Source organism: Brassica napus, chromosome C4, assembly GCF_020379485.1.
Source record: "Brassica napus cultivar Da-Ae chromosome C4, Da-Ae, whole genome shotgun sequence".
NCBI classification, from domain to species: Eukaryota; Viridiplantae; Streptophyta; class Magnoliopsida; order Brassicales; family Brassicaceae; genus Brassica; species Brassica napus.
Genome location: NC_063447.1, coordinates 29094920 through 29121518, shown reverse-complemented (window position 1 = coordinate 29121518; position 26599 = coordinate 29094920). Strand labels below are relative to the sequence as shown.

General features: G+C 40.1%; 5 protein-coding genes and 1 non-coding gene across 8 annotated transcripts; 3 read left to right on the top strand and 3 right to left on the bottom strand.

Moving 5' to 3' along the window:
- Positions 1-188: 188 nt before the first annotated feature.
- On the top strand, positions 189-2179 carry LOC125585210. Its single transcript, XM_048753865.1, has 3 exons — positions 189-1083; positions 1166-1250; positions 1332-2179. Exons 1-3 carry the CDS (start codon positions 671-673, stop codon positions 1995-1997), a joined length of 1164 nt encoding a protein of 387 aa, XP_048609822.1. The 5' UTR covers positions 189-670; the 3' UTR covers positions 1998-2179.
- A 4812-nt stretch (positions 2180-6991) lies between these two features.
- Positions 6992-8040, bottom strand: LOC125585974. Its single transcript, XM_048755720.1, has 2 exons — positions 7343-8040; positions 6992-7292 (listed from the first exon to the last, which is right to left on the bottom strand). The coding sequence occupies exons 1-2, from the start codon at positions 8038-8040 to the stop codon at positions 6992-6994; spliced, it is 999 nt and encodes a 332-aa protein (XP_048611677.1).
- Positions 8041-20941: 12901 nt separating this feature from the next.
- Positions 20942-21014, top strand: TRNAA-UGC. The gene has a single exon. It is a non-coding gene; the product is annotated as a tRNA-Ala (tRNA).
- Positions 21015-21108: 94 nt separating this feature from the next.
- On the top strand, positions 21109-21843 carry LOC106396774 (ubiquitin-40S ribosomal protein S27a-3). The gene has a single exon (XM_048753864.1). It carries the CDS (start codon positions 21241-21243, stop codon positions 21712-21714), a length of 474 nt encoding a protein of 157 aa, XP_048609821.1. The 5' UTR covers positions 21109-21240; the 3' UTR covers positions 21715-21843.
- Positions 21844-22038: 195 nt separating this feature from the next.
- Positions 22039-23777, bottom strand: LOC106396773 (SUMO-conjugating enzyme SCE1). Its single transcript, XM_013837253.3, has 5 exons — positions 23545-23777; positions 23370-23453; positions 22643-22795; positions 22435-22548; positions 22039-22278 (listed from the first exon to the last, which is right to left on the bottom strand). The coding sequence occupies exons 1-5, from the start codon at positions 23611-23613 to the stop codon at positions 22216-22218; spliced, it is 483 nt and encodes a 160-aa protein (XP_013692707.1). The 5' UTR covers positions 23614-23777; the 3' UTR covers positions 22039-22215.
- Positions 23778-23819: 42 nt separating this feature from the next.
- On the bottom strand, positions 23820-25908 carry LOC106391254 (probable protein phosphatase 2C 49). 3 transcript variants are annotated; one of them, XM_013831857.3, is made up of 4 exons: positions 25599-25908; positions 25107-25280; positions 24786-25021; positions 23820-24555 (listed from the first exon to the last, which is right to left on the bottom strand). In XM_013831857.3, exons 1-4 carry the CDS (start codon positions 25755-25757, stop codon positions 24003-24005), a joined length of 1122 nt encoding a protein of 373 aa, XP_013687311.2. In that variant the 5' UTR covers positions 25758-25908; the 3' UTR covers positions 23820-24002. The 3 variants fall into 3 exon arrangements, with proteins under 3 accessions (XP_013687311.2, XP_013687310.2, XP_013687312.2); XM_013831856.3 differs by having other exon boundaries at positions 25107-25289; positions 25599-25907; XM_013831858.3 differs by having other exon boundaries at positions 25107-25277; positions 25599-25907.
- Between the last annotated feature and the right edge of the window lie 691 nt (positions 25909-26599).

The following is a 26599-nucleotide window of genomic DNA, read 5'->3' as shown; positions in this document are numbered from 1 at the left end:
AAAGCCAGCAAAACTGACTCTCCCGGAACCGTTGGAGGTAAATAGATTATAACAATGAATTTATAGGCTCTAGATATATTATGATTTGCTGTTCAGCTTGGTTTGGCCAGGTATTCAGCATAGATTATCAGTTGTTCGTTTTAGTTAGTGAGGTGTACAGGAATACTGATTTGTTTGGTCAAGTATTCAGGTTATTTAGTTAAGGTATTCAGGTTAATTTTTGAGGTGTACAGGAATACTGATTTGTTTGGTCTGGTATTCTGGTTAATAGTTCAGGTATTCATGTTAATTTATGAGGTTTACAGGAATACTCATTTGTTTGGTCTGGTATTCAGGTTAATTTAAGAGGTGTTCAGCTTAAGTAGTCATGTATACTGATCTGTTTGATAGTTTTCAGGTGAGAGATCAGAGGTATTCATATTAGTTAGTCAAGTGTTCAGATAATTTTGCCAGGTGTACAGATTATGTTGATTAGGTATTTTAATGTTAAACTACATCTGAATCGAAGTATTTGAATGAGCGAAGTATTTGAATGAGCTATATCTGAACGTTGTCAGGGCGAGGGGGGAGATGAGTCTCCAATATCAGGGCTAAATTTGTTAGCAGAAGAGGTTGAAAAGGGACACGGAGTGACAATGTCTATAAAGATCCACAGGAGAACACTTGTAGGATGCTTACCGTTTGGTCTCATCCTGAATCTTACGTCCTTCCGCCGGAGGAACAAGGTGGTAAAGCGTCACCGACAAATTCTGAAGATTACAAGACACCGCCAGAGGATGATCCGATGACTGAATGTCGCACACCAGACGTTGGGAATTCGAAGCTGAGTCGATATCTGACTAGGTCATTAAAAAAAGCAGAGCTAGAAGGGAAATGTATTCCAATAAGCTCAACCAAAAAAGATGACCTCCAGACGAAGCGTATTCCGAGACGTTCAACAAAGATTGGAGGAGTGTACACCCCAGACAAGAGATTGAAGAAGCTTTTCCAAAGCTGCAAGAAACCCAAATATACGCCCTTAGCAGACTTGGAGAAAGCGCAGTTTCAAGAGTTTCAGTCAATTCTCCGCGAGAAACCGGCACAGTAAGTTGTTTGGATATACTGTATAAATTTCTTGGACTGTCAAATGTTTAATATTGACTTTTGGTTTGTTCTCAAATTTCAGGGAATTCGAAATTGTTATTGGGATCCATGTCTCAAATAAGTTCTTCCTGTCGTTGGCGCGGCCAACAAATTGGGTCAGTACCGAGGTATTCCATTCATCAGAACTTAATCCGTTTTATTCAAGTGGTTTGTACATATTTTTCTAATGGTTTGTACATATTTTTCAGCACATTTCTGTGCTAATTAGTATGCTAGTAAGGCGACATGGACGCAATTATCTGAGTCGGAGGTGCAGATTTGTAGACTACTTCAGTATTGCGGGCATCATATCAAAGTTCGCAGAGTTCGAGAAGGCCTCAGATAAATTGGGATTCAACTGGGGAGGGCTTGTCAGTTTCAGTTTCACCGGAAAAACGCCGCGTCGGAATGACAAGAAGGTGTTGTTGGTTGATGTGGACAGGGTGTACGCCCCAATGATGTGGGGAAAAGATCATTGGGTTGGTCTTGTGATCAACTTGACATGCAGACAAGTGGAGATTTTGGACTGCAACATTCCCCTTAATGAGTCCGATAATGAGGTGAACAAGCACATGGCTTATCTTCTACGCGCATTGCCTCATGTCTTAGCTGCGTTTTCGCCTCCTTCCGATAGTAGTCATCCTGAAGAAGACCAAGCATTTTCATGGGTGCGTCCAGACAATATTTACTTCAACGAAAGGTCTGGCGACTGTGGACCATGCGCGGTCAAATTTCTGGAAATGCATGCAGCGGGATACTCCTATGAGGATATGGGGCAGATCGATGACAAAAAGGTGGACATATTCCGTCAGAAATACGCGATGGATACCTATGAAGAATTTATTGGAAACGCAAAAGTTCAAAACGATGGTTGAAGACGTGTATACTGCCTGCTTCATTTCGTTTGTTAAACCGAATTGTTAACGGTTATTGTATCTTTTCATTCATCCAGACACTATAATTCAAACAGATCAGTTTATCTTTGAAGGTTTTATATCGTATTTCTTATATATTTAGGGTTTAGGGTTTAGGGTTTAGGGTTTAGGGTTTAGGGTTTAGGGTTGCATGTTTAGGGTTTAGGGTTATTAGAGTATAATATCCATGCAAGATCTCACCATAGTGTGTTAGTTATTTGTTTCAAAGGAAAACAATTTCAGAAGTAGTTGGTGTTTTTACTGTTTCATTTAATAAGTATTAGTGTAAAATTTAAAAATTGATTGCAATAACTATTTCTCTGAGTGTGTTAGGTACAAAATGTGGGAGGGGACAATAACTTTCCTAGTAACTCATAAGACTCCTTTGTTTATTTCTTTATTCTATATATACATATTCAATGCTTCTGATAAACATCTCCAACAGAACTCAATAGTATGGCATCTCTAAACATCCCCAATCTTCCAGAAGAAATTTTGTGTAAAATAATAGAGATGGTGGGAGCGGATTCATTCTACTATCTTGGTGGTATTTTGCGGGCTGGGAAACGCGGTTATGCACTTGTCCACGAACCCTCCGTCTTAAGGAAGTGTAATGTTCAGCCAATGGTCACCTTTGCAACATGTCAAATCTGCACTGGTGGTCAGTTTCGAGAGTTTTTCATCAAGTGCGTAACAGCTGGCAACACAAACGCTATCTACTATGAAGGGCTCTATGCAGCACTGATCGTAGGTCCTGAGAAATGTATTAGAATATTGCAACCAAATGTCCCAAATCATGATTTATCAACTTTAGCAGTCGGCATTTTCAACGTGTGTATTGGCAATGACAAGGAAGCCAGTAAACTGTTTCAGCAGTTCGAAGCTAATCACTATGACCTTCGCTCGGATGCGATAGTTGGACTGGGAGCTGATCTAGAGTGGCGATTGATATCATTTGGAGCGCCATACATGAACAGATATGGTGCATCTTTCAAATTTCCGGATGATGAGGTAATCAAGTCACCAAGCTGCCTTTATGGCCATGATTACACAGTCGATTTTGAAGGTTCTTGTAAAAACTGCAGGCTATTTTGGATATGCTGCAACATTTCTCACATCCTCTAGGACTTTATTTATGTTATCCTCGATGTTATCTGTTTTCTATCGTATAGCTTAAGTATTCGTAGACCTTAAGTATTCGTATACCTTAAGTATTCGTCAATGTTATCTGTTTTCTCTCGTAGACCTAAAGTATTCGTCAATGTTATATGTTTTCTCTCGTATACCTTCAGTATTCGTATACCTTCAGTATTCGTATACCGTTTAATCAATGAAAAGTGAGTAAAGATAAATATTAATGGAATTATGAATAGAGATGTCAATTGGGCTGTCCATGTCCAATGGGTATGTCCTTTGGACAAAGCAGTTTATTGGACATTAATCTTAAGTCCAAATTGTACCTAGTCCAAATTGTCCAAACACAAAAAAAGACCATTCCAAAACAGACCCTTCCAAATAGAACCATAAACCATTCCAAATTGGACGTCCATGTCCAAATGGTTTTAGCCCATCTAATTCGGACTTAATAGGTTTCAGTCCATTTGACATCCCTAGTTATGAATGTTAAGTAATAAAAGTGAGTAATTAATGGAATTATTCGTAGACCTTAAGTATTCGAATACCGTTAGTATACGTAGACCTTAAGTATTCGAATACCGTCAGTATTCGAATACCGTCAGTATTCGAATACCGTCAGTATTCGTATTCCGTGAGTATTCGTATACCGTCAGTATTCGAATACCGTTAATATTCGTATACCGTCAGTATTCGAATACCGTTAGTATTCGTATACCATCAGTATTCGTATACCGTCAGTATTCGTATACCGTCAGTATTCATATGCCGTCAGTATTCGAATACCGTTAGTATTCGTATACCGTCAGTATTCGTATAATTAGCAATTCCTAATTTTACTAATATTAAACATGCATAAAAAGACAGCAATAATAAACAGAAATCATAAATTTTATTATATAATATAATAAAGAGTTCAAAAAAAAAGAGATCAACATAATTACAAAAAACAATAAAATTCAAAATATTTAATAATATTAAAAGAGGAGGAGGTTCCTAGTCGGAGTCGGAGGTGCTGGAGTCGGTGCCGGAGCTGTCTGGGTAGTTGTCCATCCTGAACTGCCCAGAACCCAATGTGTCGTCGGTCCAGTCGGAAGCGTCGTCATCCACGTCCGTGTCCATCTGCATCCACTCCCAGTAGTCACCTTCTTCATCGTCCTTTAACCCCGTCTCTTCTTCGCCGGGGTATCCATAACCCTCATCCTCCGGGTCACCTTTTCTCTCCGCCTTGCGAGCACGTTTGCTACTGCGGTGATCGGGGCTTGTGCGGCGGCGTTTGCGAGGGCTGGATGGAGGTGTTTCCTTTAACCCCTCCTCGACTTCCTCCGCCTCCTCGAACAGGGCCTCGAGTGTGGCGAACTCCTCAGTTTCCAGACCGTCGCGGATCTCTTCCTTCAAACCGGCCTTGGCCAACAGGATCAACTGCTGCTCGGTGCGTTCGCCGACTATAGGCAAATTGTAAAAGAATCGTTTGTATTTTGCGACGGTCATTTTGCCCTGGCTGATATCAGACACCATTTTTGGAATGAAAGAGTTTTGCAGAGAAAGAAGTTTGCAGAGAATGTGTTTAGAAAGCTGAAAAAGATATTAAATGACAACAGAGTAGTATATATATTACGAAAATAATTAATTATTTTTTGGTAACAGACGCGGCGTTCCATTACTACTCCTCGGTTTAAACCATGCGAATTAAATCGTTGCGACTCCTCGGTAGAATTAAATCTCCGACTGATTAGACCATATGAAATGAAGTAGGAAACTTTCTTGTCGTAGACAGAGTTCACTTAAATTTATTGGCGTGTTAAAACCATAAGTGTACGCGTGTTCGTACACCAACGAAGAGAGAGATGAGAATACCTTAAGTTCATACATTCATTAGTACAAATATGTATAAAGAAGATGTCTTTTCCGTGTCAGAAGGTTGCCCTAATTTCAAACTACGTTATGAAGCTTACGTAACCGAGGGGTATAATGATGACTTCGTACACCCTAACCGAGGGTGTATAATGATGACTTTTGTATACATTATGAAACTACATTAATTCAAATGGGTTTGCTTCTTAATTGGATATGGATAGGCCCATTATGAGATAAACAGTTAAAATTTGATAGAAGAGTACAAATTAACCTTAATATAAAATTACATAACAGAGTATAAATTAACCTTAGAATCCCTTAACCTTAACATAAAGAGTACAAATTTGATAGAAGAGTACGAAAATTACATAATAGATCCGACAAATGCTAAGATCAGTGTTAATTGCTTAAGCTCTTTGATCTCCTCACGCATTTGCGCAAGTTCAAATTGCAGCTCACGGCGGAGCGACACCTCCTCAGCATACTGACTTCTCAAGCAATCCAGCTCTTCCTCGAGGGCGGTAAGGCAGTCATGACGGATGTGCAAACCATCGTTCTACAAGAAAATATATTAGATTTGTTAGCTAAAAACAATACCATTTCCGTTAACAATGGAGGCAAATTTAAGTATTGTGAACTCCAGCATTTCTAACGGTAAGTTGCTTCAAAAGTATTTCTACTTAAATAGTAGAATATAATATTGAGAGGGATATATTCACCATTTTTTTTTCAAACGTGTTTATTGGTTCATAGAATTTTAGTAGAATCATAAAAAAATGACACATTACAAAAAACCACATCAAGAGTTCATTACTCATCCGATTTATTACATTACAAAATAAAGAGTTACTTGAATATGATTACCAACCCAAGTAAAACTAATATAATAACCATTCCACCAACAAAGTATTCGAAGCCATTGGTTAACCTTGTTCTGTTTTCAGCTAACTCAGACACTATCTTCTCTAGCCTAACCAGCTTCTGCTCAGTCTCATTCTGGAGATCCTTAAACTTGTTAAGTTGTGGGTCATAGTCATTCCAAAAGGTAAGATAATCTACCTTTTCAGACAATTGAAGTGTGTGCGTATCCCTGGCTCTCATCTCCTCCATAACCGCCTCATCCCACCATTTATGAACATGACAGTCTCCATCATTAACATAATCACACGTGTAGTATCTTCTACCTGGATCATTTACAGTGCGAGATGTTGCTAGCTTAGGCCGACCACCACAGTAGCATGTCTGCGGGAATCCAAATTCGACCTCGGGTTGCGGAGGGTACTGAACCGTCGCAGCATAATTGTAATTTAGCTCAGCTTGGTCCCGACGAATAAGATCTTCAACCTCACGGTCTTCTGTGTGGCTGGAGTCATTCCCACCATAGTCCTCTGATTCGGAAGGCTGGCTATAGCTATAATCAAGTCCCATCTTTAGTATAAAAATAGAGTAAAGAGAGAATCGCTAAAAATCTGAAATATAGACGACACAAGCAGTCATACTTAAATAGATTGAGATTGTAACGGCTATATTATTATTGGACCACAATACAACGGCTACATTGTATTTAAATGTCTTTCTAACGGCTAGATTGGCTACACAGATATCGTACACCTCAAGTTATAAACAAGTTACATCAAATCATAAACATGAACACCATATTTAGGAATGACAATAAAACCATACATATCTAATAAATTCAAGAAGAAGCACTGCGTAATCCATATCTCATCAGTTCGCAAAATAGCATTATAGATGTGTTATTAGGAAACACCTAAACAATAACTCCCTTGTCAACAATACATAAAATCTCCTCCATCCATAACCCATCATTGTAGCGGTTCTTTACAAGACTTTTTGTTGTGACCTGAGATATGACATCGACTACATGTGTTTAGTTTCTTCTTCTTCGGCCCCTCCTGAAAAAAACATAACAGCCTTTATTCAGAAAATATCCATGACTACAGTCAGATGAGATTAGGTCGTACCGGTATTTCTCCTGCAGAACGTTTACGCTTGGTCGGTGGACGTCCTGGGGGTCTCTTCGTCTTTGGTGGTAACATGATAAGGTCACTAACCTCCGAAGGTATGAAAAGATCTTGCGGATCTGGAACCGGGAGTGTAACACCCTTTGTTGTTTCATTCCATGTCTTTTTTAGATAGGCGTCTGCAACGAACTCTGAGTGCTGCAAGTCCCGAAACATAGCCGCAGCAATGGCATGTCGACATGGTATTCCAACTTTCTGGAATTCAAGACATGTGCAAGACCTGGTTTCCAAATTAACAGAACTCCCGAAGCCGGTTGTTTTTAGAGTTACCTCAAATTCAAAAGCAGACAGAGGGGGATCTCACCACTCATTTTCGATATCTTTCGCTGTATACTCACAAACCAACGACTAATCATACGTCTGATGAACTCAAATAGCGCCATTATCGGGGAATCGCGCGCATGAACTAGTGCTTTGTTGAGAGACTCAGCTATATTCGAGCTCATTAGATTGTACCGCTCGCCCTCAAAGTGTGACCTTGTCCAATGTCTAGGATCGATCTTCTCAAGATAATCCCAACAGCGCTTATCTGTAAGTTTGATCTCCGCGTAAAGTCTCTTAAAGTGGGATACCTTGAATACCTCGGCTGCCCTGCCAACCATTTGCTTCTGATTCCTTTTTTTGAATTTTGCGTCGACGTTTCTCTGTAGGTGTACGAGGCAGCACCCATGGTGTGAAAGAGGATACCACTTATCTTTAGCAACACATATTTGATTTGCTCTATCAGACACAATAGATAAATCGGAGCCATCTTCTACGATCTCTGTCAGCTTCTCAAAAAACCAACTCCAAGACTCGTTTGTTTCATTGTCTACAACAGCAAACGCTATAGGGAATACCTGAAAATTGGCATCTTGCCCACTTGCAGTTAGTAAACACCCTTTGTACTTCCCAAACATATGAGTACCATCCACCACAATAACCTTCCGTAGATGCTTCCACCCGTCAATGCAAGCTTTCAGCGCCATGAACGCGTACTTAAACCTTGTCTGACCCTTATCATCTTTTTCAGTTTTGATATTAGTAATGGACCCAGGATTTGCATACTTTACAACAAAAAATATTTCGGCAGGAGCTTGTAAGAGCTCTCTTCTGTTCCTTGTGCAGCCACAGTTGCTAACTCTTTTGCTTTCCAACATTTCCAATATGTGGCCGTAAACAAGAACTCACTCCGGAGCATCTCGGGTAATTCAGATGCGCGCGGTCCAGCTTGGAGCCTTTCATACTTCGATCTCATTAGTGCAGCTATTACTTTCGACGTCGCATGTTTCTTATATTGCGCTTTAGCATCAGATGTGCAGACATGCTTCAGTTGCGCCTTCCTCACCTGATATGTCGAAGATTCCCCCAATTGCTTAGCCATAACATAAAATTTGCAGTTTTTATCAATGCATTTCGCTGCGACGTAGTTAAACGCATGTTTGTGGAACTTGAACCTGAACACCTGCTTTAAGGCATAAATGTGCAAACTGATCTTGAATTCTTGCTTGCTACTGAATAGCTTCCCAGTGTACATATCAGCATCTGCTAGAGTGAAGTCAATATCATCGACGGTATAATCGTTAACTGCTTCGTTGTTAGACGAAGCTTCTACATCCTCAAATCCATATAGCTCAACGGCTCTAACGGATTTCATGAGTGATTCGTCATCAGCCTTATCCTTTTCACGACGTCTTCTTGCGTCTTCCTCACGGCTTCGAGACTGAGGTACCGGTTCGATAAAGTCGTCATCCTCGTCTTCTCCAACCAGGGTTTCATGTGTCTGACCACCCGAAACACACTGAGGTACCGGTTCGACAAAGTCGTCATCCTCGTCTTCTCCATCAGATGTATCATGTGTCGGTCTAGACGAAACACATTGAGGGACCTGCCCAACGAAATCATCACTGTCGTCAACTTCCCGAGTATGCATGTTGAACGGCTTTGGAGGAGTCTGGAGAACCAACATTTGGGAGCTGTTGTCCAAACTTGGGTCCTCTTCTTGATTTGGATCTGAATGATTCTCAGTGTCGGCCACTTGATCACTTGACTTGACACCTAAATTGTTACTTGCTTCTTCAATATTCTCCATCGAAATCCTAGATGAGCCTATGTAATCTCTACCCTCATCTACGTAATCTTCAAAAGTTGATGGTGGGTTTGCGGTACGCTGTTTGTTTGTAGATGAACCACTGCCTTTGTTTGAAGAAGGATTAGTTCGTCCACTCCTCGTTTTAGTCACCACCTCACCACGTACACCTCCATATGTTACGTTCGTTCGACCACCACCACCTACCCCTCCATCCTCATCCTTATCATCGTCCCATTCGCAATTTCGTCCAACAAAATCATGCCATAAATTGTAATCATAATCCTCATCGTCGGCATCTTCGCCTTCCCCTAACGCAGCATCTTCAGTCGTCTCCACTTTATTCTGAACTTCACATGCAGTTCCATCCACTTCACGCATCCCAAAACCATTTGAGGCATAAACTGCTTCAATTTCCGCAACTCCCATCAGAATTATTTCATCTTCGGTCAAATCAGTCTCACCGTCATTAACTTCATTCCGGGTGTGCACATCAGCAGACGTACTCCCAACTTGCATTTCGTTGCTGCTGGCAACTTCTTTGGACTTCAAAAGATTCCCCATTGGCCTCAGAAAATGGATTTTCCCATCTATTTCCTCTTTGAATGTGACAAATACGTTGATGTACTTGTCCACCTTACGTGCCGAAGTAAACAAGTCGAAATCCTTATCTTTGGAAATTTGAACAGGAGCTTCTCTTTCACCAACAGCACAAGATCCGTGTTCACCAAGCCAATATGACATCTCAACGGCAACAGACATTCCAACTAGACCGTATGACTCAATAATGGCCCGCTTCAAGTCTTCAACAGAAGTTATCAACTTCGCATAGACAGCCCTCCCCATACGGTCGCTATCAAGTTTAAAATCCCAGTCACCAGTGTCGTACATAATCCACCGTCCAGAGATTACAACGATGTATGAATCGTGAACACCTACGAAAAATAAAACATAAATTTATTTAAAAATTCAATGTGCTAATCAGAAGCAATAAATATAGTTTCGCACAAAAAAACACCTGAATTCCGAACACCCTCAAATCTGTAATAAATGATTTCAGCAATAACTATAATGTCATAAATGCAATGGTGTACGGCTTATATATGATTTACCTTCGATGCTAGATACAGAACACCCACCATCCGCCATACCCTTTCCTCCCTCACCATATCGGATGCAGCTCATGCCTCTGTGTGTTCGCTGCCTCAAGTTCCCTTGTTCGGTAGCCTTTTTTACTCCTCAACAAGGAGACAGACAAAGAGATAGGGTTCGTACGTTTTTGTATTAAATAATTAATAGTTGCCTTGTTTTTAATTAATAAATTAAAGTAAAACACATGTTTTCCAAAGTCACCAGTCATTAATGGCCATTCGTCCACCTTGGAGCCGTTGTTTCCCGCGAGAAATCATCACATATAAGGCCTTCAAGTTTTGGGGTCAAATAGCCCAAAAACGAAGCTCAATACCATGTTTCCTTCTGAAATTAAAATAATATAATATTCAATTCGTCTCTTACACGCACATCCGGTGCGCGTGTGTCGGTATTCCTGAGGCAAGTTTTTCTGGGCAAAAGACAGCCTGGTCCCACGAATTTCAGCTCAAGATTGTGGGGCAAAAAGGTTTAAACTGTCCATTTTTTCTTCTCTCTCCTATTAGGTTGCCCAACAACCTAATTAAAACATGGGCTTGCCCAAATTTCTAATTCAAATTTAAAAGTTGTCCAATCTTCTAATTTTCCCTAAATATATTTAGACCTAAAACTCTTAATTTTATCTCATTTTCTCTCAAGACTTTGTCTAAACTTGTAAAAACTTGAATATTTTGATAATCTAAGGAAGTACTTCATCTTATATTTGTGTTTCCCTTGCTCATTAACATGATTAGCCTTGATCCTTACATGGGTTTAAGGTTTCTCATGGAGATTAGTGAGTAGTGACCTTGTGATTCATGGGTTAGATAGATTAGGGTGATTAAATGGATATTTAGAATGTTTATTGTTTGATTAACATTGTTCTATGCTTGCTAAGTGTTCTTAATGCTAGATTAGACTTGATCACTCTCATCTAGACCTTAAGCTATTTTACGCCCAGAAGGTGTTTGTTAAAATGCTTGAATGAACTTAGCATTGTCTTTTAAATATTTGGCCAACGGCAGTTGATGTCCGAGATGTTTAAGTGGTTAGTAGACTTGTGATTTATGCATGCTTGAATGTGTAGCCAACGGGAGTTGATGTTTGTTGCATGACTAGCATAGGGATTATTATCACGGGAGTGGATTAATCTATTTTGAATGAGATCTAGACCTATATACTTGTTGATTGTTTTGTTTGAACATCCTAAATTGAACCTTGATCACCTTATATCAATTATCTTTGCCCATGGATCCATCCTTAGCATTTGATTGAATTCTAGCACTTATTTCTTGATTGGATTTGAGATCACCTTGTTTATATTCCTAGGACATTAGCTTGTTATAAAATCATACATATTCTTGTTTGCTTAGATTAGGAAAGTTTGTGTATTCTTGGTGTTATAGATCTCTAGTTCCTTGTGGATTCGATCCTAAAATGCTACAATAACATACCATTCGATTGTGGTATTGTTGGTACATTAGGTTAATTGGTGTGTGCTTAAACGCGTAATCAATTTGGCGCCGTTGCCGGGGAACTAGTAGATTTGTCATCAGGATTTCAAGCTTTCTTGAGATTAAGCCTTATTTTCTTATCTTTGTTTTGCTTTTGTATAGTTACTAACCTTTACTTCTAGCTTTTGTTCTTTGCAGTGATGGCTTCAAGCTACTTTGAGAGGCCACAAGAAGAGGAAGACACATTTGAAGATCACATTGACGGCCAAGTCTTACTTACCATGGCTGATGTGAAGCATTGTCACTCTAGACACTTGTCTTCTCCCCTTCAGTCCATGTCCACCGGTTAAACAAACCCGAGGCCAAGGGTCCTCTACCGCCCAATTCAGTCAATAACTCCAAGTAAGTGTCACTCCAACCTTGTACATATTTAGTTTTCATTTTTAATTATTTTCCTTCGATCTCTTCTTTGAGCTTACTCTCATACAAGGGACTGTGTGAAGTAAGTTTGGGGGAGAGTCTACTATCTCACATCAGTGTTTTGTTTTGTTTACTTGTCATGAGTCTCATGCATTGCATTTCATACTTATTTGCATAGAAAACCCACAAAAATTGAAAAATTTCGAAAATCACAAAAAGAAGCATTTAGTTGCATCATTTGCATATTTAGGATTGAGTCTAGAAGCATTTAGATTGCATTGATGTATTGGGAGAAACCATGTAAAGAACACATGTCTAGAACTCAATTTGACATCCTAGCTAAACATATCAAGTAATTTAAGCATCTCTTGAAAAAACTTGTAAGCTTCGAGCCTTGAAAACTCTTCTTGAAACTTGTTTGCTTGCTTGATATTGTCATTGTTCTTAAAACCAGCTCCAAACTGAACTTGGCTTGAATGAACTTAATATCTCTTGCATATGGGCGCTTGCATACTTGATCATGGATCTCATACACATTTGAGTTATCTTATTCCATTTTACCACTCTTTGTTAACCTAAATGGAACTCCATACCCTTGAACCCTAGCCATTCTTTGAGACCAAACATTGATTTGCTTGAGTCAGACCTCTTTTGATAGCTTGTCATGTGCAAAATCTTGATAGTATTGGAGGCGACATAGATTTGTTTTCATCTCTTGCTAGCATAAGAACTTCATTTGAGCTAGCATTTGGGATGGTGAGTGGGTTTTGTGTGTTTTAAATGTTAATATCTTGGATTTGGGGAGTGAGAAAGATGAGAAAGATGAACAAAAGAGTGTCATGAGAAAAGAAAAACCATAGAGACAAAAGAAAAGAATGAAGCTCTAGATTGTGTACAAAAGAACATTCCTCCTTCAAAAAAAAAAAAAAAAAAAAAAAAAAAAAGAAAGAAAGAAAAGAGAATCAATGAGAACGTGGGAAGGGAAATGAGAAAGAGTTAGAGCTAAGTGTTGTAAAAAGTGAATAAAAATTCCTAGTTGGTTGAGTCAAAAGAAAAAGAGAGTTGTTCATTGGTGAGTGACGTGAGTGGATGCTATTTTGGTTTTAGGATGGGGATTAAAAGGGTAGAGCTTGTAATCACTTAGGAAAAAGTTAGAATGATGAGAATGGATCTATGTATGCATGAATTGCTTCTAGTCTTAGATAAATTTTGCATAATGATCAAGCTCCTTGTTCTTGAGTGATAACCACCTTGAAATGATGCATTTGAACCCTCCTCTTCATTCACATTAGACCATTTGCTTACCTAGCCAAATGATTGAGATCATGTGCCCATTTGTGAGAATTCACCTTGTGTGTGTGTGTGTGTGAATCAATGTGAAGACTGGTTAAAAGAACTTGTTGGTTGATAAGCATTGCAGCTTGTGTAGAGGTTTAAGAGTATTGATAGGCCTAGAGAAGCTAGAGTACAATAAAAGTGTTTGTTCATGCTATTTGCTATGTTTTCCTTGGGATGTCTTATTGAAGGCTAAAAAGTGTTTCTTTTGGTTATAAGCTCTCAATTTCAAACTTCTTCTCTTTGATTGATATTAAAAGTTTACTTGTGGACAAGTAAAGAACAAGTTTGGGGGAGTTGATAAATCATGATTTTAACAATATTTAACATCTCATTTAGCTCATTTTAATCATTCTAGGTTGCATTTAGGTCTTAATATTGCATTTACATGCATAATTGCATAAACAGGGTCTAAAGTGCACACTTGAGAAGTTTGGGGCGAAATCGCAAGGTTTTTCTTGCAAGTTATGGAGTTTGTGGACGATTTGAAAGAAAACCGAAACCAAGCGACCATCCTGCAATTACACGAGGGCTAAATCGCACAGATGAAAGATTGGGGTTGATTTGAGAGGGTGTGTCTGAAAATTCTAAAGCTGGGGGCCATTTTGTAAAGAATCAAAAGTTAAAGGACCAAGCTTGCAAAAAGATCAAAAGTAGCCATTGGAGCTCACGACTTCTTTTCGCCGGATCTGAATCCCGACGGCGAGGCTCGATTCGACGAGGACATGACCGCGGCTGAGCATGACAGCGGATTCGTGGCAGAGAGTTCCAGGGAGAACCGCGGAAGACGGACGCGGATAAGTGCAGACCGCGGCGAAGAAGATGATCCAGCAGGTTGAGCCCGCGAGATGCAAAGGCCGCGGTGGACACTATGCAAAAATTGTTGACCGGTTTATTCCGGTTTGACCCGGTTTAGTATAATCAAACCAGCTCGAGCTTGGCCTCCCTATAAATAAATTTAGACCTAAAACTCTTAATCTTATCTCATTTTCTCTCAAGACTTTGTCTAAACTTGTAAAAACTTGAATCTTTTAATAATTTAAGGAAATATTTCATCTTATATTTGTGTTTCTCTTGCTCATTAACATGATTAGCCTTGATCCTTACATGGGTTTAAGGTTTCTCATGGAGATTAGTGAGTAGTGACCTTGTGATTATGGGTTAGATAGATTAGGGTGATTAAGTAGATATTTAGAATGTTTATTGCTTGATTAACATTGTTCTATGCTTGCTAAGTGTTCTTAATGCTAGATTAGACTTGATCACTCCCATCTAGACCTTAAGCTATTTTACGCCCAGAAGGTGTTTGTTAAAATGCTTGAATGAACTTAGCATTGTCTTTTACATATTTGGCCAACGACAGTTGATGTCCGAGATGTTTAAGTGGTTAGTAGACTTGTGATTTATGTATGCTTGAATGTGTTAGCCAACGGGAGTTGATGTTTGATGCATGACTAGCATAGGGATTATTATCACGGGAGTGGATTAATCTATTTTGAATGAGATCTAGACCTATAGACTTGTTGATTATTTTGTTTGAACATCCTAAATTGAACCTTGATCACCTTATATCAATTATCTTTGCCCATGGATCCATCCTTAGCATTTGATTGAATTCTAGCACTAATTTTTTATTGGATTTGAGATCACCTTGTTTATATTCCTAGGACATTAGCTTGTTACAAAATCATGCATATTCTTGTTTGCTTAGATTAGGAAAGTTTGTGTATTCGTGGTGTTATAGATATCTAGTTCCTTGTGGATTCGATCCTAAAATGCTACAATAACATACCATTCGATTGTGGTATTGTTTGCACATTAGGTTAATTGGTGTGTGCTTAAACGCGTAATCAATGTACCCGGTGTTAAGGGGAACTCTAAAACGTTGCTTGTGTCATCTCTTTTCTGTTTTCTCTTTCGTTTACTTCGTTTGATCGTGATCCGGAGTCGCGACCTGCACACGAGATTTTGAGAGTTAAACCCACGAGAGTTTACAGAGAGATCTAGAGATAGCGAAGCTAAGTCGAGTTAGATTCTTTCACAAGTGGTATCAGAGCTCGGTCAAGAGCGAAGGGAATTGAAGAATCAAGGAAACTCGAAAGATTCGATTGGATCGGAAGGAACGAGGAGAAGATCGTAAAAGATTGACGCCAGATCTTGGCAGAGATCATCTCAAAATCTCAGGAAGAATTTCTTTCATTTAGGAAGATTCATCGCACAAGAAATTGTTTCCATCTATAATCAGAAGTGTTGGATATTGGTATTGTTGCATTGTAGCTTGTTATTTGCAGGTAACAGGAGAGCAAATCAACAACTACAAAGGATAGATCCAACACGAGGAAAATTTGAAATCGAGAAGTTCGATGGGAAGGGAGACTTTGGACTATGGAAGTTCAAGATGCTGGCGCAACTGGAGATACAGGGACTACTCTCAGTCCTTGAGGAAGAAACAACGACATCAGAGACATCAAAAACTGATGATGATGTTGACGTGAAGGTAGACAAGATGAAGGCAGATAAAGACTTACGAGTAAGAAGCCTCTTCAGTACGTGCCTCTCAGATGTGATACTGAGGAAGATCATGCACGAAACAACGGCGTTAGGAATTTGGAAAGCATTGGAACGTGACTACCAAACGAAGTCTTTACCCAATAGAATCTATCTGAAGAAGAAGTTCTCATGCTTCAAGATGGAGGAAGACAAGTCAATAGAGGAAAATGTTGACTTGTTCTTGAAGTTGGTAGCTGATCTTGCGAGCATAAAAATTGAGGTCACCGATGAAGACCAAGCAATACAACTGCTCTCAAGCTTACCATCGGTTTATGAGCCCTTAGTTCATACATTACAGTATGGAACTGGAAAAGATACGCTCACAGTAAACGAAGTTGTGACTGCGGCTTACTCAAAGGAGGTGGAGTTGAAGCAGAAAGGCCTATTAACTAGAGGAAAGAAAACAAAAGGCCTCTATATAGAATCAAGAGGAAGATCTACAACACGGGGTGACTCATCAAGAGGAAAGCCTTGGAACAAAGGCAAATGCAGATTTAGATCAAAGTCAAGAGGAAAGTCTACTGAAAAGTCAGATAAAGCGTGCTGGGTATGTGGAAGTGAGAGTCATTGGAAACGTGACTGTCCAGAAAGGAAGAAAGGATTTCAACAGACTAAGCAACAAGACGGAGCAAACGTTGCAGCAAAATTTCCAGGGCCAACGACACTAACAACAAGTCTAGTTGTATCTAAGGATGAATGGGTTCTAGACTCAGGATGCACATTCCACATCACACCAAGGAGAGAGGTGCTGTCAGATTTTGAGGAGTTCGAGGGAACTAAAGTCATGATGGGTAACAACTCGTACTGTATGGTCCGAGGGAAAGGAAAGATCACTATAAAGAATGAAGATGAATCAGTAGTGATACTGAGCAATGTGAGATACATGCCGGAGATGGGAAGGAATCTCATCTCATACGGACAAATGGAGCAATCAGGGTGTAGATACACAGGAAAGGATTGTCTAGTTGAGTTCTACAAAGGAGACAAGAAGGTTCTGACAGGAAAATATGCAAATGGATTATACTACCTTCAGGGAACAGTTAAAGCGGCTGAAGTGAACCTCTCAGAAACAATAGTCGATCACACAAAGAAATGGCACTCGAGATTAGAACATCTGAATATTATATCAATGGAAGCTTTGGTCAAGAAAGGATATTTGAAGAAGTCTGAAGTAGGAAGCTTGGGATTCTGTGAAGCATGTACTATGGGAAAATCACACAGACAAAATTTCCCAAAAGCCACACACACGTCAAAGGGAGTGTTAGAGTACATACACTCAGACCTTTGGGGTTCACCAAACACGGCTTTGAGCTTATCAGGGGCTCACTACTTCCTAACTCTCATTGACGATTTTTCTAAGAAGGTTTGGATTTATTTTCTCAAAGCTAAAAGTGATGTTCATCAATGTTTTGCAGAATGGAAACTACTCGTGGAGAATCAATCCGGCAAAAGGATAAAGTGTCTAAGAACAAACAACGGCTTGGAGTTCTGTAACCAGAGCATGGACAAGCTGTGCAAGGACTCATGGATCAGAAGGCATAAGACCTGTCCCTACACTCCAGAGCAGAATGGAGTCTCCGAGCGTATGAACAGGAGCATTATGGATAAAGTTAGATCCATGCTGCACGAGACTGGGTTAGATGAGAGCTATTGGGCACAAGCAGCGTCAACGGCGGTATACTTGATAAATAGGTCACCAAACGCTTCCATTGGTTTTGAGATTCCAGAAGTCAGATGGACAGGAAGACCTATATCATATGATCATCTAAGGAGTTTCGGGTGCATTGCTTACGTTCATCAAGTGAAAGAGAAGACTAGCTCAAGAGCAGCTAAGGGAGTGTTTATGGGATACGAAGATGGAACTAAGGGTTAACAGAGTGTGGCTTACCACGAAGGAGAAGATAGTAGTAAGTAAAGACGTGATCTTCAATGAGCAAAGTTTCTTCAAAGATCTGGAGAAGGAAAGCTCCCGTGATGAAGAACTCCCAGCCTCTAATTGGGACAAAAGAAAGAAGAAAGTATCATTCAAAAGTGATCTGGTGAAATTCGAAGAAGACGACCCAAGTTCAGGTGGAGCAGACTCAGAAAGTATAAACAGACTTCAGAGAAATGAGCAGGGAGAATCCTTAGGAACGTCTACGCAAGAAGAAGCTGAAGTATCAGATGATGAAGCTGATACGGAACCAACACAAACAGAGGACTTTGGGAGCTACGTGTTAGATAGAGACAGACAAAGAAGAACTATAAGACCACCTTCGAAGTTTGAGGACACAGATTTCTTAGCGTATGCATTGGCTAGTGCAGAGGAGCTAGAGACAGGAGAACCTAGAAGCTATAAGGAAGCAATACAGAGCAAGGCCTCAGATGAAGAAATGGAATCGTTGGAAAAGAATCAAACGTGGGACTACGTTGAAAGACCTAAAGATCATAAGGTGATTGGTTGTAAGTGGATATATAAGCTGAAGCCGGGCATACCAGGAGTGGAAAAACCAAGACACAAGTCAAGGTCGGTGGCGAAAGGGTATGCGCAAACTGAGGGCATAGACTACAACGAGGTTTTCGCACCAGTTGTCAAGCATGTTTCAATAAGACATCTCCTTTTGGCAGTGGTGAATTATGATCTCGAACTGGAATAGCTTGATGTTAAAACCGCATTTCTTCATGGAGTTTTGAAGGAAAGAGTTTACATGGAACAACCGGAGGGGTATGTTCAGAAAGGGAAGGAATCTATGGTGTGTCTACTCAGGAAATCTCTATATGGACTAAATCAGTCTCCGAGGGAGTGGAATCATAGGTTTCACACGTTTATGATCAAGAATGAGTACATGAGAAGCGAGTATGATCCTTGCGTGTATCTAAAAGGATCTGAGGCCAGAGATATGGTCTATCTACTGCTCTACGTAGATGACATGTGATTGCGTCTAAAGAAAGTGGTACGATTCAGAAGCTAAAAGATCAGTTGAGTTCAGAGTTCGAGATGAAGGATCTAGGAGCAGCTAGAAGAATTCTAGGCATGGACATTGTACAGGACAAGAAGAAATAGATGCTGACTCTATCACAAAATGATTATCTAGCCAAGGTCTTGAAGACGTTTGACATGAGTGACTGCAAAGCAGTGAGTACACCGCTGGGTTCACAGATTAAACTACAAGCTCTAACTAAAGACGAAGAACGTGAACAGGAAGAGGAGATGAGGAAAATACCTTACTTCAGTGCGGTAGGAAGCTTGATGTACGCGATGGTAGGCTCCAGGCCTGACCTGGCATATGCAGTAGGATTGGTTTGTCGATATATGAGCAAACCTGGAAGAGAGCATTGGTTAGCTGTGAAGTGGATAATGAGATATGTAAAGGGAGCAATGGAGCTGAACTTAACTTTCATGAAAGGATCCGACTTTAGAGTGAGAGGGTATTGTGACTCAGACAACGCGTCAGACTTAGATAAGAGCAGGTCCACCACAGGGTATGTTTACACAGTTGGAGGAAATACAATAAGCTGGAGATCGTCACTACAGAAGGTTGTGGCACTGTCAACAACAGAAGTAGAGTATATGGCATTGTCAGATGCAGTTCGAGAAGGCATATGGTTAAAAGGCATATGTAAGGAGCTAAAGCTAAGTGATGAAGTGTTTGAAGTTCATTGCGATTCACAGAGTGCGATCTATCTAGCAAGGAACTTCGTCTACAGAGAAAATACTAAGCACATAGCTACAAATTATAATTTCATTAGGGAGGTAATCGCAGATGGAATTGTGAATGTTCTAAAGATTCACACGCCAGTCAATCCAGCAGATATGTTAACTAAAACGTTACCTAGAGAGAAGTTTGAGGGCTGTCTGGAAAAACTGAAAGTCATCAAGGCTTGATAAAGATCGGCGACAGTCATCTTTGGAACTGAGAAGATGGCTGATATGGTTTCGTCTCGGAAGACAGAGAGACGGAGGGGGAAAGCTGGGGATTCAGCAGAGCCTAAGTGAGGATAATGGGTTCGAGTACAAGGATCGGAAAAATAGAAGAACACGGCAGCGCTTGTCATCGGAGGTGGAGACAAAGGTCACTGTGAGATTCGGACAACGGGTTTCAATCGGCAAGAGAGAGAAGGAGTCGACACCAAGGTGGAGATTGTGAGTTGTGGTGTGCGACTCTGATCAGACTGGTGGGCTTGGGCCGTGAAACCTGAAAGACAAAAGCAAGAAGAAAGTTAGATGGGCCACGGGAATTAAGTTAAGCAAGGCCCAGAAGAGTCGAACTCTATTATAAGAGGGAGACGAGAAACAAAGGATAAGGATGAGTGTAACAAAATTTCTTCATCCCCAAGCTAGAGATAGTGATCGCCATTGTTGCGTAAAAGAGAGAGCTTCTGTAAACACTGATCATAGTGAATTCCAGGTTCCGATCCCGAAGGAGATGTATCCGGTGTTAAGGGGAACTCTAAAACGTTGCTTGTATCATCTCTTTTCTGTTTTCTCTTTCGTTTACTTCGTTTGATCGTGATCCAGAGTCGCGACCTGCACACGAGAGATTGAGAGTTAAACGCACGAGAGTTTACAGAGAGATCGAGAGATAGCGAAGCTAAGTCGAGTTTGATTCTTTCACACTTGGTTCCAGTTGAATGAGCATCAGTTTCAGCTACTTTTGATTTGCCTTTTATCAAATTATCAAGACCGGTGGAATTCTTATCTTTCGATATCACAGCTTGATCTTTTTCATGAGAATACTGTTGTGAGAACTGTATCCTCCTCACTGTGTCCATTAAGTTACTTGCTAATGCTTATTTTGGATCGACATTCACAACTTTTCCTTTGTTTCTTTTGACCTTGAGTCCTTGAGAGCTTGACCATTCTATGAATTAAATATCTGGAAAATAACATTATTGAAAAAGATATAATGATAGTTAATCAAATGCTTATTAGTAGGGGATGTAGCTCATATGGTAGAGCGCTCGCTTTGCATGCGAGAGGCACAGGGTTCGATTCCCTGCATCTCCACTTTTTACCATTTTTAATCCTAATTTACTTTACCATCATCCTCCGGCCTATAAATAGAATCAGTGAAAAGCCCAGAATCAAACCCAGTTAGTTTTATTTCTGTAAGGCTAGTTACGTAAATAAAACAGTCCAAAACCCTAGAGTGTCCTCTCCTACAAAACAAACCCACTTTCTCATTTTTTTTTTTGTCTCTTCGTTTCATCTCTTTGTTCGCACAGCCGCAAAGATGCAGATCTTCGTGAAAACCCTAACGGGGAAGACGATCACCCTCGAGGTCGAATCCTCGGACACCATCGACAACGTCAAGGCCAAGATCCAAGACAAGGAAGGCATCCCGCCGGACCAGCAGCGGCTGATCTTCGCCGGGAAGCAGCTCGAGGACGGCAGGACCCTCGCCGACTACAACATCCAGAAGGAGTCGACGCTTCACCTCGTCCTCCGCCTCCGCGGTGGCGCGAAGAAGAGGAAGAAGAAGACGTACACCAAGCCCAAGAAGATCAAGCACAAGCACAAGAAGGTGAAGCTCGCGGTGCTCCAGTTCTACAAGGTCGATGGGTCTGGTAAGGTGCAGAGGCTGAGGAAAGAGTGTCCTAACGCCACTTGTGGGGCTGGGACGTTCATGGCGAGTCATTTCGATCGTCATTACTGTGGTAAGTGTGGGCTTACTTACGTTTACCAGAAAGAGGGTGCCGAGGCTTGATCTCTTTGTCTATCTTTAACGAATGGCTTTTGGTTTAAGCTTATTGTAAGGAATTCGATGTTTGGACAAGTTTTGTTCTGGATTGATTAAAGTTGTTACATTTTTACTTATGTTGGTCCTTTTAATTAATCTCTGTCGTCGATTATGTTTGAATTTGATAATTGCAAAACAAATTAGAATCTAGATCATTATTTGTGAATTAGCTTGAATCTAAGATGATTTGTTGACTTCCTTCCACACGTATTCAATCGAATCTATATTCGTATTGTAATAATCACTATAGACTCTCAGACACCCTGCACAGTAGATTTTGTTCAGGTATAATGTTGAAAAGTTGTAAGTTTAATTGAATCATAACATGACTATTGCTAGAATGCGTAAGCAACAATCATTCATCTGTCTGCATGAAAATGTAATAGTAACATGTTCTTCTCAATAAGTCTAACAAAGTAGAGGAAGAAAATAATTTAGATAAACCAGACTTTGAGGCAAGGCAAGATATCAAACTACTGTTGGGTACTGTTTCGCCTGTTGTTTCACCCTTCTCTTGTATTCATTCTTATCCTGCAATCCCCACAAAAAAAATAAAACGTCCTTAGGTTACTTCCACTACTCAGACCATGAACAATGAACAAGTAATGTTCCAAGTGTTGTACCTTGGTGATTAAAGATAATGGGTCAACAAGTATATAAGAATCTTTATGTGAAAGCAACAAAAACCTGGACAAAGAGCTGGTATCCTTCGGTCTGAGCAGGGTCATTTGGGTTTGGTTCATCGAGCAAGTCTTGAATACCAACCAAGATTTGCTTCACAGTGATGGCTGGCCTCCATCCCTGAGGGGTTAAAGAACCTTGTAAAGCCTTTTTTTTTTTTTTCTTTTAAAACATTAGCTCTTAAAAGAACAAAACAGTGGTGAAGAGTGGTTACATAATCTTCATTGAGGATTGAGAGGCAAACAGTTCCAGAAGGATAGACATTAGGATGAAAGAAGCCCTGAGGAAACTTGCACTTTGGAGGTTTGCTTGGGTAGTCCTCCGAGAAATTGAGTGTCAGTGGATAAAACCCACCTTCCCAGTCAGTCTGCAAACAAGGATCCATATCAAATTAACTTTACCACCACATAAGTTCAACAATATAACATACATAGGAACCACTTCCTAAAGGCAGTTTGCATCGGTAAAAATAGAACATGCGTGCAATATGTAGGCCGCAGGTGATACTTTAATCACAATTTTAGCTAGCAAAATGGTGGGAAGAAGAATGTGCAACACTGGCTAAGCAAGCATTGAACACTATGAATAAAGGGAAACCCATCAAAACGTAAACCATAATAATCATGCTTTCACGGGTTAAAGTGATCAGAACAACAAACACTTTCTCACAATCACATCGACATCCCCTTGCCAGTAAAAATTCTACAAGATCCCTCATATCCAAATTAAAATAGCCAAAAACAAGTATAGTTAGGAAGTTTCAAGCTGATGGCCAAACCATTTAGAAGTGTATGCTGTAGTTATAAGACTAGCTGCAAACAAGATTCAGTTGATTTATTACTCATTACTCAAAGCAAGACTCTTTTATGAACGCAACAGTAGACAAAAACACTCTATCACCAAAACAACCAATTGACTAAAAGAGAATCAAAGAGTCTCACCCCAGATTTGCCAGGGATGATACACTGCCAAACCATTAGGTTATTTGTTCCATCTGATGAAGTCTCCGGCTTGGCAACAAAAGCCTAAACACACAGTAAGCAGATTCGATTCCAAGTAAGAGAAAACAGAATGAAGAAAAGGGCATAAAGAGGGAGAGGGAGAGTAATAACATACATGAGGATGGTTCTTACGCCACGCTTTCCTTTCCTCTGTGAGTCGACCACGTGCGATTCCTCCGGACATAACTTGGGTCTGCTTTGCTTTGCTTCTATCGCCCAAATCGCCTAATCTAAAGAAGACTTACTGTTACCAGAACTAATCAATTAAAATTAAAATACCCTAAATATTTATACACAGAATCGATTCTTTTTATTTTATTTTTATCAACATTCTTATAATATCTTAATACGAAAATTAGTAATTTAATTAATAAAATATGAGATCAAGCATTACAGAAAACAATCAACAGCATTGTACACAAAACTGTAATCACATAGACACAAGCACACAATCATCATATATAGACATATAGTATACATTCTACAAATCTATCTCAATAGTCTCTTCTCAGCTGCTTATATACAAAAGCAGCATGAGAGAGAGATTTTTCGTCATCATCAGTGTCAACAGTTTCAGCCATCCAACAGACTCCTCAAGCTACGGAAAGCCTCCGGAGTTAGGCTAAAACACCGTTTCTTCTCCAACGGAACCACTCGTTCTCCCGTCACAAAGCTTACCACAACAGCTGTTAAGTTATCAAACGAGTTCAGCCTCAGAGCCTCCATCACAAGCTCCCTCGCGCATCTCGCTGGATCGTCGTGCCGGTTTAAGCCCCGCTTCACGATGCTAACCGCTTCTTGGCTCGTCAAGACGTCCCAAATCCCGTCGCACCCCATCACAAGAAACTCGTCCTCCTCTGTTAGAGTTGTCTGCTTTATTTCGGGTTCGGAGATGAGTGGAGACTTAGAGGAGCCGTGTGGCGTGCGTTTCATGTCCCAGTCTCCGAGAGCTCGCGTTACGGATAGCTCTCCGTTTAGGTAGCCGTCTTCAAAGACACCTCCGGACTCTTCTACTCTTCTTCTCTCTAGTAGATTGATCGGTCTATGGTCGTGAGACATCTCTATCGCCCTGCCTTTTCTGCAAAGAACTGCTCTGCAGTCTCCAGCGTTTGCTACCATCAAGAGTCTGCAAAGGAAAACATTTAATTCTATATATTTTAAAAATAAAAAAAACATCATTAACTATCTAACTAACCACAATTTTAACCAATGGAAAAAAAACACAATGCAGAATATAAACAAAAGTTATCTAACATAATTTGATGTTGAAAATTGAAAACGTCATATCAATTGAAACAAAACAAAATTTCTAAAACGTCGTCTATTAAAAAAACGGAAGGAAGTAGCATAAGGTACCTTCCGAAGATAAGTGCAGCAAGAGCTGTGGTACCAGAGGAAGAACTGATGCTGCCATCCTCAGCCAAAGCAAGATCGGCTTGAAGAAACGCATTTCTCAACGAACTCTTAACTTCTTCCACATAAACACTATTCACTTCCGATGTTTGCGGAAACTTATCATCTTCAAAGAAAAGCCTAATGGCGTTTTGTTTTACGTATGTTGCTGCTTCTGATCCTCCGTGACCATCAAAAACCTGAAAGAAAGAAAAAGAAAAAGAAAAACCAAGTCAGGTTCTGTCTTTATAAAAAAAATTGTTCAAGGAAGCAATGATACGTTACCGCATAGAAAGCGCTTGGATTTGGCAATTCGGAAAGACACCCAACTTGGGAGGATAGATCATCTACGCAAATGTGTTCGTCTTCCATGAATCTCTTTGGCCCTATATCAGCGTAGCTTCCAGACCGTATGGCTGGAACATAAACCGGGACACTAGAATCGCAACCGTCCTCCTGCTTTAGACCCTAAAAAGGTTTATTAATAAATGGAACACAAGTAGTGAAGACAAGACATATTAACAAACACAATAACTACCAGAGAGTTGCGTTTAGCTTTCAAAGTCACCAGCTTTAAATTAAGTTTAAGACAGCAAGCATCTAACAACATACATGAACCATGTCTCGTCTAAAGCTTAAGAATCTAACTATCTAAGCTACCCCCCCCCCCCCCCCCCCCCATCAATTCGATTTAATTGCTAATTATTGACGATTAATTTCAGAAAGAACAAACAAAAAAAACATAATATTTAACATGTCGGAAAGATTGATACTTACCACCGGAGAAGTCGATAAACCGCCGGGAACCGACGCCGTCGATCGTCGGATGCCCAATTTAGGAGAAGAAAGTGGAGATATAACGGCGGAGGAAACTCCGTCAATATCGAGAACCACCGGTAAACTCTGTTGAAACACAACCTCTGCTTCTGCTACCATCGTAATCAATCTCACTTCCACAACAACTATAAGTTATAACCAAGATCGATTCTTTGATCACTTGTTTTGTTTCCAAAGTATATTTGACAATTTCAAAGTTCGCGTTTTTTTTTCCTCGCACAGACGAAAAATTATCTGACTCGTTTGTCTTCCTCTGTGTAATCATATACGATGAACAAGACGAACTGTGGGTGACTGGGTGTAACCGGTGAGTATTTTGTACACGTGGCGGTCACGGTGGCGAATTAGAGAACGGTATTTAGTTTGTGGATTACAGTCGGCTAAGACTAAGCCCTTTGCTGATGACACGTGTCATCATGGTGGAGTTTCGGCTTTGACGCACGTGCCCTAAAACGACGTCGGAAGTCGGAAACTTACCAACAACGACCAGAAATAACGGGGAGGTTTCTGTAGTAAGATTAAATAATGAGGGTAGTTTGGGAAATAAAGGACTTTGTCGACTAGAATCTCAAAATAGATTAATCTGGACCGCCAAAATGAGCTTGCCTCCCACGCTTACAGGTTGTTCATGAATATCATCTATCTTATTATTTGACTTGTGTATAATAATGTTTCTTTTAGACTAAAAATTATCAAAGACCTAACGTGTTGTTAAAATGTGAAACTTGTTTGGAAGGTTTGATATTCAATTAAAAATGTTGATCAAGAAATTTTCTTTAGCCAAAAAAAGTCTAACCAATATGAATAAACAATTAATCAAGAAAATGTTGCAGGTATCGTCACATTGATGATGAATGATGACGGTCAGTATTTGATGGTCCATGATTAGCTAAAAGCCTATGAATCTGATAACTGGTGAATTGCTTGGAATCCATTGGGCT